Source organism: Callithrix jacchus, chromosome 4 (assembly GCF_049354715.1).
Source record: "Callithrix jacchus isolate 240 chromosome 4, calJac240_pri, whole genome shotgun sequence".
Lineage (NCBI taxonomy): Eukaryota > Metazoa > Chordata > Mammalia > Primates > Cebidae > Callithrix > Callithrix jacchus.
In genome coordinates, this window is record NC_133505.1 from 136,028,755 (window position 1) to 136,045,684 (window position 16,930).

The following is a 16,930-nucleotide window of genomic DNA, read 5'->3' on the forward strand; positions in this document are numbered from 1 at the left end:
TTAGCCAGGCGTGGTGGTGTGCGCCTATAGAGCCCCAGCTACTCAGCTACTCAGGAAGCTGAAATGAGAGGATGACTAGAGCCCATGAGGCAGAGGTTTCAATGAGTCAAGATTGCTCTATTGCACTCCAGCTTGGGTGACAGAGTGAGAGCCTGTCTCAAATAATAATTAATTAATAATAAAAATAAAATTTCAGTAAAATACTAACTTCAGGTTCTCATGGAATGTGTACAAGGCAAGGAAAAAGTGGAGCTTGGTTTATTAAAAGTTTGAGAATACTAAGATTTTTCAGTTGTATTTCCTTCTTAATTTATATCCAGTTTTTGTCTTTGCCCAAGATAAATGAAATTACTTAATTACTTAGAAAAAAAATAGGTAACATGTCGGCCTGGTGCGGTGGCTCATGCCTGTAATCCCAGCACTTTGGGAGGCCAAGGCGAGCAGATCACCCGAGGTTAGGAGTTCAAGACCAGCCTGGCCAATGTGGTGAAACCCCATCTCTAGTAAAAATGCAAAAATTAGCTGGGCATGGTGATGGGCTCCTGTAATCCCAGCTACTTGGGAGGCTGAGTTAGGAGAATTGTTTGAACCCAGGAGATAGAGGTTACAGTGAGCCAAGATTGCACCACTGCATTCCAGCCTGGGCAACAGAGCTAGACTCTGTTTAAAAAAAAAAGGTAACATGTCTATATTGATAACACAGGAAATAAAAAGATCGATTCTCTGAAGCTTTGTGACAGCTCTTTTAAAGGAAGTGGTTTGTCTCATAGCATTATAGGCTATGTTATATAAATACAGTTAACCTTTGAACAGTGTGGGGATTGAAAAGCATGGATCCCCTGAACAGTTGAAAATCCATGTATAACATTAGACTCTTCATAAAGTCGACTAAAAAAAAAAATCTACTCCCAAGTGCAAGAATAATGAATCAGTGCATTGCTTGACATATGGTGCTGTCCCACATGGAGAACAGTAGGAAACATTATTACAATCATTAAGTTTTATCAAACCAATTGAAACCTTCCTTCTATACTATGGACCTCCAAACACTCAGTCATTCTGTTCAGACAAATGGGTCATGAAGATCCTGAGATCATGGATGTAAAACACTTGCAATTGCTAATCTGTTGAGATTCTGCATTATTCTTTTATGTTTTTTAAAAAGAGAATAAACTGGAATACTGCAGTGCTGCTAAACCAAAGTATGATACAGGAGCTCAATTTTGACTAAGGGATCCTTTTATTATTAAAGATACACTCCTTTTGAATTTGTATACCACCATTTGCCTGAATCAGCCTTTCCATGGCAGGCATGTAAAAGACAAGCAAAATTGGCTTTCTTGACAACAATTTTAGACTAAAAGGATGACATTAAGCCTGGGTTCCCTGGCCCTCTGTGGGCTGGAGAACAAACCAGTCTTTTCTAGGTGAATTTGCTGATCCCTCATACAGAGTTTTGGTTTCTCCTTTAGAGTGTGAATGGTGGAAATCAAAAAACAAAATCAGGGTACACTTGGATTAGTAGAAAAAATGAAAAGTGGCAAAATAGTGACATATAGGGAGAAGCAGGATCTATTAGAAAGATTACCCCTAAGAGTGAGAAGTAGCTTGTCATATCCAACCCCGCCTTGTGAGTAGAGGACAAGAAACAAACATTCTGAACATTCCTGTATAACATCTCAGCAAGAGACAAAAGCCTGTGCGATACAAATATGGGTTACAGCTAAAAGCTGATCTGTGCTTTGTTGTATGCTCAGAATCAGAGTCTGGGATTCTGTGGGGTTTTTTTGGAAGTAAGTTAGTCAAGACCAGAGAGAAACAGAAATGCCTTCAAGAACCTGACAGATAACAAAGACATGGTGGGGTCCTGTGTTAAACCAAAGGGTATTCGTCTTATTTAAAGCTACTAAAATTCAATTTTCTTGCTGGTCAAAAGTAAGCAAGCATGCAAGCCCAGTCAGCATGTCCTAGCGGAACCAAATGTGGGTGTTGATGTCTGGTGGTTTTAGTTTTTCAGTCCACTGGCTGCAGAGGGGACTCCCCTTTGTCCCAATATCCTCAATCTTTGCAGAACCTGCTACCAGACAAGTACACCTGCCCTCCTTTCCTGAAGCTCCTACTATGATCCCCTAGTGGGAGGAGGAGCATATGCAAGCGTGGTGCTCATTGTCAACAAGATCTAATTTACTTTCAGATAAGAAGAGGGTTTCTCCATAACCTGACTCCCTGTAAAACAGTCGTCTCTGAGGTTCCCATACATAGTCACTCTAGTATATATGTCTGTCTGTGCAGAGTAAGTAATCGGATGTAAAACACATCCCAAACTTGTGACAGCTACTGGGGAAAGGGAAGCACGAGAGTAAAAGTCGTGAAAGAAGGCTAGAAGTATAAAGGTTCAGAAAATCATACCATTCTTAACCATTGTCACTAAACTCAATGACTGCCTACATAATACAGAGAATTGGAGCGATTTCTCTTAAAAGTACAAAGACTGGGTGTAGCAACCTTATCAAATCAATTGGCTGGAGACATGGGAGAGAAATACAGTTGTAGATTTCACCTTCTGTTCTTTCTCACTCAGGTGCTCTTCTTTTTTAGCTAGGTCTCAAAATCCTGCACTGGGTATTTGGGTTGGCTTAGGGGACAGGGTCTTTAGAAATCTCAAGAAGCCAATGTCTGGGCATAGTGGCTTACGCCTGTAATCCCAGCACTTTGGGAGGCTGCAGCAGGCAGATACTTCAAGACCAGGAGTTCAGACCAGCCCGAGCAAAATAGTGAAACACTATCTCTACCAAAAATACAAAAAAGTAGCCAGGCATGGTAGTGTGAGCCTGTATTTCCAGCTACTCCAGAGGCTGAGGTGGGAGGATCACCTGAGCCAAGCCCAGGAGGCCAAGGCTGTAGTGAGCTGTGATCGTGCCACTGCATGCCAGGCTGGGCAGCAGAATGAGACCCTGTCTCAAAAAGAAAACAGAAAAGATAAAGAACTATACAAGAGGATGAAAAAGTATGGTAAAATAATTCAAGTAAAACTGTATCTCTCATGTCCTTAAACTAGCCAAAGGTAGAAATACAATATAATATAATACAATTAATAAAATGTATAAAATCATCATATATTGCATAATTTAGTAAAGTTGGCCACACCTCATATGTAAAACAAAATTATTTAAGTGAAAGAACACTAACAAATTGAATAAACTGCTATTCAATAATTTTTCATTTTACTTCTGTGGTGAAAGTAATAAAAATTGTATACAAATTTGTAACATAGTCATCCAGAATGGAGAAAGAGGCAGATACATTATTTTGTTCATCTCTATTTCTATGGTTATTGTTTGTTTTGCAAAATACTTTACTCTGTTTCACAGTTTGTTGTTTTTGACACCTCTCTCTGTAACACCTGCCACATCTATTCCACTTCCAAATCCTGCCAGATCTTTCTTTCCAAAACAAAGAAAGGTCTGAAAGACTTTTCAGATCTGTGTCTGTTTCCCCAGTCGCTGCTACTGCCACATAACTAATCCGTTACCTTATACGTTTGTATGACAGCAAACTCTGAGGTATTCTTCTCTTACCCCTATGCACAATTACCAAAACTGTCTTTCTCCAAATATTACGTTTGCTCCTTCATCGCATATTAACTGACTCTCATTCCACGGCTGCTGCTTGTGGCTATACAGGTTGTCCATAGCGCAACTCTAGTAGACATCATTTACATGTGATTTCATTGTAAACGTACTATAGAAATTTTCCAGCAGATATGAGTAAAGAGTCTTGAGGAAGTGATAGTTTTCAAATAGGCACCCAGGCACTATGTGACCTAGGGTGTATCACTATATGAAATCTGGACACTTTGTTGATCCTAGGCCAAAGGTCCTCCATGAATCTCCTTCCACTCAGCAAGCTGCGTTTGGACTCCTCTGCCATGCATACCCACCCCTCTCTCTACACTCATCCTCTGCCATCCTCTACTCACCACAAATGGGGTTTCTCCCATCTGTAAGGCCCATGGCTCTTGTCTTTATCAATCTTCTTTATTATATTAATTAATATTATACAATGCCTCTGTAAGAACCAGTTTAATATGAAATGTTTTTGATTAACCACACTCAAATCACACTTTTACGGAGCATACATTATTTTAAAAGATTATATATAAAAATAAATGCATATACTGACAATTTGATGTTGAATTATGCTGTTCTTGTTGATATATGATGTTGCAATTGCTCTTAAAATTTCTGTAACTTGATTTCTGCCAATTTTCACTAAATAAGAAACTCTCCAATGACATGTCGTATTTTCTAATTCTTCTATCTCGCTCCATCAACCTAAAAATTACTTTCTACATTCATCAATAAATGCTTTGTAAATAACCTGAAAATATACAATATTGACATGTATGTATGTCCAATTCTCTTAGCTAATTTTGGGGTATCGAGGTTTCACAAGAAACAAAAAGCAACACTTTAGATTTAAGATAAATCTTTTCTTTAATAAAGCCAAAAAGTAGAGACCTCATCTATACATTTTTTTGTAAAAATTTTTTAACTAGAAAAATAAAAATATGAAGGTCAGGCTTGGTGGCTTAAGCACGTAATCCTACCATTTGGGGAGGACAAGGAGGGAAGATTGCTTGAGCTCAGAAGTTTGAAACCATCCTAGGCAACATAGTGAGACCTTGTCTCTATATTTTTTTGTTAAAAAAAAATTTTTTTTAATAAATAAGCCAAGAAGTAGACTAAGATTAAGTAGACCAAATGGATTAATTAATTAACTAAAGATAAGATTAACCTATGCAGATTCTGTTAACACTTTAGAGGAAGATCTGAATATTTGGGGGGAATTTCGTATTGGCTTTCCCATCCTGCATTTCAAATTGGAATTTTAAATCCAATTTAAAATTCATTGTGTTTTAAAACATTGTCAGAGGAAAAATTTAAAAAGATATACCAAAGGAAATTTAACTATAGTACATTGCTTGCTTTAACATGGGCAATATTTACATAATAATGATGGAAACAATGAACTGGGACAATGTAGAATGTTTACAGTTATTTAATTAAAGAGTCAACTATATTGAAATGGGTTTAAATGAGTAGGCATAAAAGAAAACTAAATCGTTACCAATAATAATGACATCAAGAGATAATTTATAAATTTAAAGCATTAATAAATAACATTAGAAACATATTTTATTGTATTTTATTTGTTTATTTTGAGACAGAGTCTTGCGACATCAACAGGTGCCAGGCTGGAGTGCAGTGGCACAATCTCAGCTCACTGCAACCTCCCAGGTTCAAGCAATTCTCCTGCCTCAGCCTCCTGAGTAGCTGGGACTACAGGCGTGCACCACCACGACCAGCTAAATTTTGTATTTTTAGTAGAGACGGGGTTTCACCATGTTGGCCAGGATGGTCTCAATCTCTTGACCTCGTGATCCGCCCACCTCGGCCTCCCAAAGTGCTGTTTAGTTCCATAAAGAAGATATATTCCACTAGGAACAGCTGCCAGGGTTCACAGTGAATTCCTTTAGGGTATGGGAGGCTTTAAAAGAAGTACGACAGCAATCCACCACTTTTACTGATCTGTTAGTACTATTTAGTTTTGAAACTTTGTTCATTGTTTTTGCAGAAATTGCTTAATATTAAAAAATATAGTAAGAAAACACTATCAGAATCAGAAAGATCCATTGTCTCTAATGCATCAATTATTTACAGTCACAAGGCAACTGAGGAGACACGGAGATATTTACATGGAGAGAATCCCCTAAATATTACCCCAAATAGTAAGCTAAAAACTATAAATAATTTATATGTAATACCATATTTCTTCCTCACAACTTTCCTATATGGCAGGTGTCATTATCTATACTTGGAGATGAGAAAGATGAGTTTCAGAAAGGTTAGGTGAACTACTCCAGGTCCCATGGAAGTTATACAGTGGAGTCAACAGTGTAATTCAAGGTCATCTGACTCCAAAGCTGTTGCTTTCAACCACTGCTGGACAAAAACCCTGAACTTCTTCCGTAGTCCAGAAAGTGATGCATTAACACTCATGACCCTAAAATGTGCTCAATAAATGAGTGAGTTGGGTGAATATTCAAGAGTAGTGAAAATCACTCATTACCAGGAAGGTCAAAATCAAGGTTACCACATGACCTCATACAGGTCTTAGGTTTATCTCAAATTTTCGGCTTTACAACTACAGATAGAAATACTGCAGAGATTAACCTATGCTCTAAATCAGAAGCCCCCAGAACAAAGATGAAGCACACTTGTAGAAAAAGAAATTATGTCAACTACGTTTTTTCTACAAGGAAATCTAAAATAGGAATATTCTTTCATATTTTGGAAAACAAACAAATTGAAAGTCATAATGAGTCTGTACAAGTAATAGTTCATAAATCAAATGCCATGGAAGTGAAAAAGTTCATTGCAAATGTTATCTTCGTGGCAATTTGGCAGTAGACTTCATTTAACTAGGTCCTTTAAAAAGTAATCGCATTTTCCTGAATTTCGTCCTTGTAAATGGGGAATTATTTCAGGGCACTTATTTGTGCACTGTTCATATTAAGAAAAAATAAAAATTGTATTTGGGAAACTCAACTGGATGGAATTTGAATAGACAAATTAAACATTTCTACTAAAATTTATTAAAATCATCCTGATACTTAGTTGTAAAGTAAGGGTATATCCCTAGAATTGTATAAAGAAAAGCATTACTAATGATCAGAAAAATAATGTGTAGCAGCTTTGAGATCATACATAGTTAGTTCTAATATAACTAAGCCCTAATTTATATTTAGCACCATGCCAGAGACACAATAAACTTGAGTAACTGCTCATTATTAGTGCAAGTGACTGGCAACTCTGCCTTGCAGTTTTTATTTATGGATATATCTATCCTGTGCCATTTCAATGGGCATGTCACAAAAGAAAATTACACTGTTCGTGTGTTCCCAGTCCACCCTTGCTACTCTACTTCTTCCATTCCCTCATTTTATGAGCCTTGCCTTTGCCAAACTAATTCTTGGACATTTGTCTTCTACTGTATGAAGAGAATACGAGAAAGGGAGAGCGGCCGGGCGCGGTGGCTCAAGCCTGTAATCCCAGCACTTTGGGAGGCTGAGGCAGGAGAATTGCCTGAACCCAGGAGGCGAAGGTTGCGGGGAGTCGAGATCGCGCCATTGCACTCCAGCCTGGGTAACAGGAGCGAAACTCCGTCTCAAAAAAAAAAAAAAAAAAAAAAAAAGAGAAAGGGAGAGCTAGAACTAAAGACCTATGTGTGTGTAGCCTTTGAGTTTTGGTGAATGCTATCTTTACAGAAAAAATAGAATGACTAGGCTTCTGTTATTGGGTATGAGAGCTGAAGGAATAAGGAGAGGGAATCTAAAAAATCTAACCATGGATTATAAATTAGATCTTCTTTTTTTTTTTTTTTTAATTTTTTATTGGATTTTAGGTTTTGGGGTACATGAGCAGAGCATGCAAGACAGTTGCGTAGGTACACACATGGCAGTGTGCTTTGCTTTTCTTCTCCCCTTCACCCACATTTGGCATTTCTCCCCAGGCTATCCCTCCCCACCTCCCCCTCCCACTGGCCCTCCCCTTTTCCCCCCAATAGACCCCAGTGTTTAGTACTCCCCTTTCTGTGTCCATGTGTTCTCATTTTTCATCACCCACCTATGAGTGAGAATATGTGGTGTTTCATTTTCTGTTCTTGTGTCAGTTTGCTGAGGATGATGTTCTCCAGATTCATCCATGTCCCTACAAATGACACAAACTCATCATTTCTGATTGCTGCATAATATTCCATGGTGTATATGTGCCACATTTTTCCAATCCAGTCTATTATCAATGGGCATTTGGGTTGATTCCAGGTCTTTGCTATTGTAAACAGTGCTGCAATGAACAATCGTGTGCATGTGTCCTTATAGTAGAACGATTTATAGTCTTTTGGATATATACCCAGTAATGGGATTGCTGGGTCAAATGGAATTTCTATTTCTAAGGCCTTGAGGAATTGCCACACTGTCTTCCACAATGGTTGAACTAATTTACACTCCCACCAACAGTGTAAAAGTGTTCCTTTTTCTCCACATCCTCTCCAGCATCTGTTGTCTCCAGATTTTTTAATGATCACCATTCTAACTGGCGTGAGATGGTATCTCAATGTGGTTTTGATTTGCATCCAAGAAGTCACAAGTAAAAAATTCAGTTGGATTTCCTTTTAACTATCAATAATTCTGTTTCTTCACCCTTGTTACAATCCAAACTGAACCACAAGAGTTCTTTCTTACATTTTAATTATGGACACACTGTATCTCCTCCATCTTTTGGTTAAAATCAGCCTTAGAGTGCTTATTTTTCTAGGTTTTTCTCTCTATCATTTTGTAAGTTACATCTTGAAATTTGCAATTCTTCTATGAATAGCTTCTACTCATCTAATTCTATCACCAAAGCTACAAAATGTTTAGACTTGGTTCAAGAAATTCCAGAAAGTACTTTAGAAAAAAATGATCAGCATAAGAAAGGATCAAATTAATTTTTTAGAAAAAAAATGATCAGCATAAGAAAGGGCAAATTAATAAGGATCAGAGTCAAGCAGCTGAAACATTAAACAAAAAATCAGAACAGGGTCAGAATATAATTCTGTATTTTTGTAACTTCCTAGAACAAAAAATACAGAGCATCATAATCATTGCTTTGGAACTTGAGAGGCAGCAGCAAAAATATTCTTCAGGTCAGACTTTCTTCTGAACAATTGATCCAATTATTCAGCCAGTATTTTGTTATCAGAATGCAGAAAGTTGTATAAACCCAGGGATGCCCTTCAAATTAATGATTTTTTTTCATCATACATGAATATCTTGCTTGCCAGAACATTTGAATACTTCATTATTTTAAAAATTAAATCCAATCAAGAAGCTAAAAAGGAAATTTCTGTAGTTCCATTTTCTTAAGTGTTGAAGACTGCCAAGCTAATATCAAAAGAGCAGCCCTTTATTCTCAAAGAATTTGTAGGGATATCACAGCCATAATCTGACTAGCTTTATTTCAGAGAGTATGCTTTTAGTAACCTATCCAAAGATTTTATTTTAGTATAAACAGTAAAAATAACAGAAGTATTATAAGAAAGATGAATTGTGATTGACAGAGGAGAAATTCAATTACTTGGAAAGTATGTTTTGCTGGATTAGAATATAAAATAATAATATATTTGTTACTGAAGTAGACATATTGATGTTTCAGAGCCATGCTTTGCTGGAATATTTTATGCCTTGTTTTTCAGTGATGTCAGCTCTTTGGCCTAAAATTTAACAACAGACACTTTAAACAATGTTATATGCTTGTATTACTATAATCTGTACTATAACAGAGGTTTGAGGTGTCTGCCTATAAAACTCTATATGAAATGGAGTGGATCATTAATTAATATGTTCAGTACTCTTCTTCACATCCAGACACTGATAGTTCAGAATCCTCCATCCATCCAGCTTTTTCTTTGCTATGTTTTGCAGATGCAGGCCAATAAAGATGAGGATAGTTCTCCAGCTGCCCATGGCCTGCATGGCTCCTCTAATGAGCCACATGCACTACCTCTGAAAGGGGTGAACACACGCACAAATCAAGACTGCTACAGCTCTATTCTATGGGGCATATACTCTCCCATCTGCCTTCTCTGGGTACCAGGAAAGAAATGCAAACCACAGTCTTGGTGTTGGCAAATAACATCAAGATAGCAAATAACATTCTTCCCCAGTTAGATGGGTTATGTTTTTTAAAAAATAAAAATACAGAAATATATGCACATGGAAAGTAATTTACCCAGCACAATCAGGTATAAAATGAGACATTTTAGTACATTGTCCCTTATGGCAATATTAACTGCCTCATTCATTCCTCTTTTCTACTCACTCTTAAGTGCTGTAAAGGTTTTTGGCATGTTCTCTACCCAGCTCCCACCAGACACTACCACACCAAATGTTTGCATGTGTCAGTGTATATATGGTGCATCTTGCTTATTTTCACGGAAAGGTTAAGACAAAACCTTAAGAGGTTTGTTTCATGTCCACATCCACTCATCTACTTCTTTATATAGGTTGCATATGGACCATTCATGAACATGCTATCTTGATACAAACAGTACTTGAATCTTATTAGGGTATTTTTATCCCCACACCCCTTTTTTCTATTACAAATACAGAGCTATGAGTATCCCCAAAGTTAAATCTTTTACAAGTATATTTTACAAGTAGGGTAAATTTCTGTCGGTAAGAACTGCCAAACCAAATACATGTCTATTTAAAATTCTAATAAACTTATTAAATTGCTCTTTAAACAATGGAATCAATTTGTACTTCCACTAGCACTCCTGTGAACACTTGGCATTATCATACTTTTAACTTTCCACAATCTGGATAACAAATGACATCTCACTGTTGCTTAGTTTTACAGTTCTTTATTATAATATTGAGTGCTTTTTAAGAATTTCATAATTGATTATGTTTATTTTATTGTGAACTACCAACCCTCATATTTTGCTCATTATGCTTAAAAATATGGAACACTTCACATATTTGCCTCCCAGCTTTGAGTGTAGACAGTGCTAATCCACTCTGAATAATTATAATTTGGTTTTGTATGTTGCTTAGGTAAGGCTTCTCTGATTTTTGTAACCTGACCAATTTTTTTAAGACAACAAGCGAGAAAATGAGAGGAAAACAAAGGAAAGGAGGAAGACAGGAAGAAAAGGTTGAGGGTGAGAGTAGGAGGAGCACTATTACCCACCATGTTCTACTAATCCCTGGTTTTGACTCTCAATCCCTGGTGGAAGTCAGTAGTTAGCACTATTTATGGAATGAAACTATGCAGATTCGAATACTACCATTGCCATTTATTAACCATGCAGGCTTAGGGAATTTTCTCAAATTCTCTAAGTCTCAATTTCCTCATTTGTGAATTGGAGGTTGTAATAGTATTACATCATTATATACATCATACTTCAGTGTTATTGGAAGGATTAAGTAAAACAACTCACTGAAAGTGATGAACACTAAGTCCATGTAACGTACACACTCAATGCTTGTCAGGCATTACTCTTACTAAACATTGGTCCATCCTATCCAGGAGGGACTGGAACACCTTCTCTTTCTTGGTCCTTTCTCAGTGCTCCTCCTTACTTGGGGACCCTGACTTGTATTTACATGTTGCATTTCTGTGGAGCTAATTTAACAACTAGTATGCATCCCCAAAAAAAAAAATTTTATAGCATAAGAAACTATTAAAAATCTGTTGTATAAAATGATCTGTTGTATGAAGTCAAAAGAGGTAAATAGTATTGTGGGAAGTACAGAAGTTTTCATATTTTGTTTTTTTCAATTTCAGTTTCGCTAATAAATGATGTAAGGAAAAGAAGACAGATGAATTCCATTTCAGTCTTATGATACATTTGCAGTTTAATGCATACCTGAGCAAGATTTCTAAACTTATATCAACAGATTGGATTTTTATTTTCTTTCCCCTCAATGATTTCAAATTTACTCTTTATATTGCTGTACTTGAATTTAAACTACTTAGTTACTATTACAATATAAATTAACCTAAAGTTTAGAGGACATTAAAAAGCTAGTGGAAAGAAGCTGGAAAACTTGTATATGTAATATTAAATTATTTCTAGCAAATGGTATTTTTGGATATTAAAGATAACATTGCTAAAGCAGCAAGACAAAAAAATCTATGTAAAGTTTGTTGGACCCAATTTGTAAAAATATTGTTTTCTTTATGAGAAAAATGTTTATTGTCAGATATGTGCTAAAAGTTGTTTTTCAATTTCTTTAACTTATATTTTTATCCAAATAAATGTTAATAAATATTATTTACTAAAGTTGGAGGATTCTGCTAAACAATCATATCTGAGATTTTGAAAACCCAGCCCAATGATTCATTTTGGTAACAAAAGTTTTTAAATAAGTGGAATCAATGGGAGTGATAACTAGAGGGCATAATTACAAATGGAATAAAAGATTAATTCTTTGGAGGTTTCTCCTCTATAGGAAAATAAAGATCAGATACCAAAAAGAAAACGTCACTATTCAACATGTAGAAGTATCCAATAATTCAATGATAATAAAGACACATATTTTATTATGATTGGAAATATATTGATGTATAGATGCCAATATATTAAATACATTTTCTTGCTTTTTATTGATTTCATATTAAAATAACCTGAAATTGCACATCCAGGTATAAGCTCAGAGATGATAAAACTTATTTAATACTCTCTCTGTTTTCTGGTCACAGAAAATGAAGACCATCTAAATGGCTTAAAAGCCAGGATAGAAAATGCTGATGTTAGAAATGGGGATCTCTTGAGAGCTTTGAATGACACTTTGGGAAAGTTATCAGCAATTCCAAATGGTAAGCATTCAGGACACCACCAACTGTGTCTGTTGACCTGAAGTTTTAAATATTGTTGGTAACTTTTATCATTTTTTTCTAAGATTATTATTGTACTATTATCTAGAAATTAGACACTAGTTTTCTTAATTATGAATTCTTCTTTGTGAGAATGAGAAACTAAACCATACTTTGCATCATGGTATTTTTTAGTCTTTGATTGCCTTTAGTCAGTATCCTTAGGACTATGTTTCAAAAAGGAAGATATAGTCATCTTATTACTATAAAACTCATCCCTCAGTATTGGCAGGGGATTGATCCCATGACCCCTCAGAGATATCAAAATTCTTGGATATTCAAGTCCCTTTTGATAAAATGGCATAGTATTTGCAGATAACCTATGCATAGCCGCCCATAAACTTTAATCCCCAGATTATTTGTAATACCTAATATAATGTAAACGCTATATAAATTTTTATAGTATATTATTGAGGAAATAATGATAAGAAAAAAAGTTTGTTCATTTTAAGTACAGACACAGCCATCCTTTTTTTCCCCTTAAATATCCAACTATCCAACTGTCCAAGGTTGGTTGAATTTACAGATACAGAACCCACTGACATGGAGGGCCAACTGTATTGTCTTCTGTGTTTCAGCATAATAAGTCATGTATTAGTGAGATGGAATAAATCACATAGACACTATTCTCTAAAATACTGATGTACCACTGCAAAGCCACAGTGTATTATAGTACCTGCAGTAAAGGTGAGAGCCCGCTGCATTCTCTCTTGATATAGTTCAATTTCTTTAGCTATCCCAATTTTCAAAAACATTGGTGGTCAAACCATGTCTATAATATCTTTCTACCTATTAGAACTGCTGGAAATTATTGCATGATATTAGTTCCTGAAAGCATACATTATTTTGAAGAAACTACTTTTACTAATTTTATATTTTTAAAGCATTATATAACAACAACAAAGGTTATAAACACTTATTGAGTACTCAATATACTTATGTGAAGTGTATGTAGTCCTTATACCAATTGGAGCAAATTTTTTTGGCTCCAAATGGTTGAGGACTACATACACTTCACATAAGTATATTGAATATAGATAACATAAGTATAGAAAGTGTTATTGCCATAACACTATCTTAACATAAGGTATCACTAACACTTAACATCAGTTAAGATAGCGTTATTATCCCCACTTTATAGGTAAGAAACAGACTCAGGATACTGAAGGATTCTGTTAATGTGGCACATAGGACACTTAAACCCCACAGCTTGATTTCAGAGCCTGTGATATTAACCACTAATCTATACACACTAGTAGTCATCTATACATACAATATACAAATTAGGATCAGGAGACAAATGTGCATATTTATACAACACAGTTAATATTAAAATCTAAAAGGTGTTTACTTTTTTAACATTAAAAAACTTTAGCAACTTTTCGGATTTTCATGACACTTCTTCAGTTGTAAGTGCATAGAAAATTTCCAGTGGTGAAAACAAACATAAATATACAAATGCATAGCGTAACATACCTGAAAATGTTTTCCATCCTAACATGAAAATACATTCATTTCCCTCCAGCCCCCACCCCGACCCCTGCCCTGCTTTGGAAATGCAGATTGAATCTTAACCTAGTTTTGATGAAGCTCCCATGGATAAGTTTGTCTCATTAATAAGTTCAGCAGCAAATTGCCATATGACCTTATACAATGAACCTTTAGAATAGCTACTTTGCTACGTTAAGAGCTAATCAGGTATTCATAGCAAAAGTCCCTGAGAAAATTTAATTTAGCTAAAAAATTTGCTTCATTTGCTGCACCTGAATGAGACAAAGTTCAGTTTTTTCCCTTTGTAAATGCGTCCCTGAGGTCAGCCAGCCACAGCCTCACTTTGACAAGCATGGATTAAGCCACTAACTCCAGACCCTTTGTTTTGTTTTTCATACCCTCATCTGCTGACAGACACAGCTGCTAAACTGCAAGCTGTTAAGGACAAAGCCAGGCAAGCCAATGACACAGCTAAAGATGTACTGGCACAGATTAAAGAGCTCCACCAGAACCTCGATGGCCTGAAGAAGAATTACAATCAACTAGCAGACAGCGTAGCCAAAACGAATGCTGCGGTTAAAGATCCTTCCAAGAACAGTAAGATCTCTTTTTTCACTGTGATGATGTCATTTATTTCCTCTCACTGTAAAAGTATCCCAGACTCATAAATGCTCAAGTTGGAAAGGACCCTCACCGTGGTGTAGTCTGCCTTCCTTGTTTCACAGATTGGGCTCGGGAGTCCAGTGTCCTGAAGTTCCAAAGCTGGAATCCAAGTCTTCCAGCTCTGCCCCATTGCTTTTTTTCATCTGATTTTTTTCCAGTTGAGAAGAGATTAGGAATTCTCAAGGTCTGCATGATATTTGGTATAGAGATGCCAAACACTTTTTAACCCATTTGTGTAATTCAAAATACAGTTGTACTTGGGTAATTATATCCTCAGAATTGGCGAAGTTCCATGGAACACAGAGATTAAGGGGCACATTGATTAGCAGACTTGTTAGAACAGGGTATGAAAATGATATCAACTTGAAATGCATTAATATTTGAAAATCTTGATATTTTATAATTTAGATTCCAGTTATTTAACATTTCCAGGAAATGAAAATAACTTGTTTATCTGATTTCTAAAGACTATTCACATCTTTTATATATTGCATCAAATTATATTGACTTAAGGATTTACTGAGAAAACCTGAGAGAAAATATAATTTTTATTATTAAATATATTCAAAAAATAAAATTTTTAAATGCATTTTTCCTTGTCTGTCAAATGATACAAAGCTATATTGGGCCAGGTACAGTGGCTCACACCTGTAATCCCTGCACTTTAGGAGGCTGAGGTGGGAGGATCAATTGAGCCGAGGAATTCAAAAACAGCCTGGGCACCATAGCAAGACCCCATCTTTGCAAAAAGATTTTAAAAATAGCCAGGCATGGTAGTGACATTGCACCTGTATTCCCTGACTTGGAGTCTGAGTCTGGAGGATCCCTTGAACCCATAAGGGTGAGGCTGCAGTGAGCTGTGATCACACCACTGCACTCCAGCCTGAGTGAGAGAGTAAGATGCTGTCTCAAAAAAAAAAGGAGGTTATCTTGGTACCCGTGGAACACGGTTTCACCAAAGTAGATGCTTGGGTAATTTGTGCTTTTCACTTTCAAGAGACTAGCCCTCTTTATGTGTCAACATTATGGGGGGATATCAAAATATTTGGAGTGCAAAAGCACTTGGTATTATATGGAATACAATTGGTATTATATGGCATACATTTCAAATGCTGTTTGAGTGATGAATGGAGCCTGATTTCAGCATCCTCTCCTCAAATCAAATCCTATGGATGCTCTGACATAATAGACACTATTAACATGACTCCTTCATGAGTAAGGAAGAGTACAAACACATATAACCTAAACATCAAAGCCAGGGAGAAAGGGGAGATAAAAGCATTAAAATTTTTGTAATGTAAGCCCAGAAATGGCTTCTCTCGTAGTTCGAAGATTCCATAAGAATAACTTCTTCTCATATATGCCAAATCACAATATTCCCACTAAAAATGAATGAAACAAAATTTTAAGCAGATATTACTATCTCTTCTGCTTATTTTATAATTTAAGCTATCTTTTTAAACTTTTATTTTAAGTTCAGGGGTATCAATGCAGGTTTGTTGCATAGGTACACTTGTGTCATGGGGGTTTGTTGTACAGATTATTTCATCACGCATGTATTAAGCCTAGTACCCATTAGTTATTTTTCTTGACCCTCTCCCTCCTCCTGCACTCTACCCTCCAAAAGAATTCCATTCTATTTTAGACTGATTCTCAATTGGTAGGGGCCTTTCATAATGTCTCCGTTTTGACCTTATCCTCTATTACAAGAAACAGTTAATTATCTATAAATATTAGTTAGATTGGGTCTGTTTTCTATCTTACTAAAACATAGAAATAATTTTTAAAATACAAATAGTGGCCACTAAATGATATATTTTGTCCACTTTCATTTGATAACATTTGTTTGAGTTAAAATGGGTTGCATTTATAATTAGTACTTGTTATGAAAAGTACCATTTTTATAGTTACTACTTTATAATATTTATAGAAAATACTTCCTCATGAATTTTCAATTTTCTTTGTTTTGCTTCCATGTGAAATTGCCTACAGAAATCAGTATGTATATATTTACTTACATACCTTTAGTAACGCTCGTGCTTCATTGCCTATTGCAGAAAGTTTCAGCTTTGCATGTACTATGTTTTGGTTTTGTTTAAACATTGCATAACTATTCTTTCCACTGTCACAGTGTTAATGGAAAATATGTAAAAGTCATCTTCCTTTATAAAAAGGTGATATGTGGATATGGGTGATATAAAATGTTTTTAGTAGTGTTATAAAATGTTTTTAATAGTATTATGAAAAGTTTGGTTAGACAAAGTGGCTCATACTCTAACCCCTGAAATTTG

The 16,930-nt window shown here is 35.8% G+C and overlaps 1 protein-coding gene across 2 annotated transcripts in view; it reads left to right on the plus strand.

Annotated features, from left to right (window-relative positions):
• LAMA2 (laminin subunit alpha 2) overlaps positions 1-16,930 on the plus strand; it is a 637,958-nt gene that overhangs the window by 548,031 nt on the left and 72,997 nt on the right. For both annotated transcript variants that reach the window (XM_054254427.2, XM_054254428.2), the window contains exons 42-43: positions 12,312-12,428; positions 14,391-14,573. In XM_054254427.2, the coding sequence (XP_054110402.2) occupies positions 12,312-12,428; positions 14,391-14,573 (300 nt within the window). The remainder of the gene's footprint in view (positions 1-12,311; positions 12,429-14,390; positions 14,574-16,930) is intronic.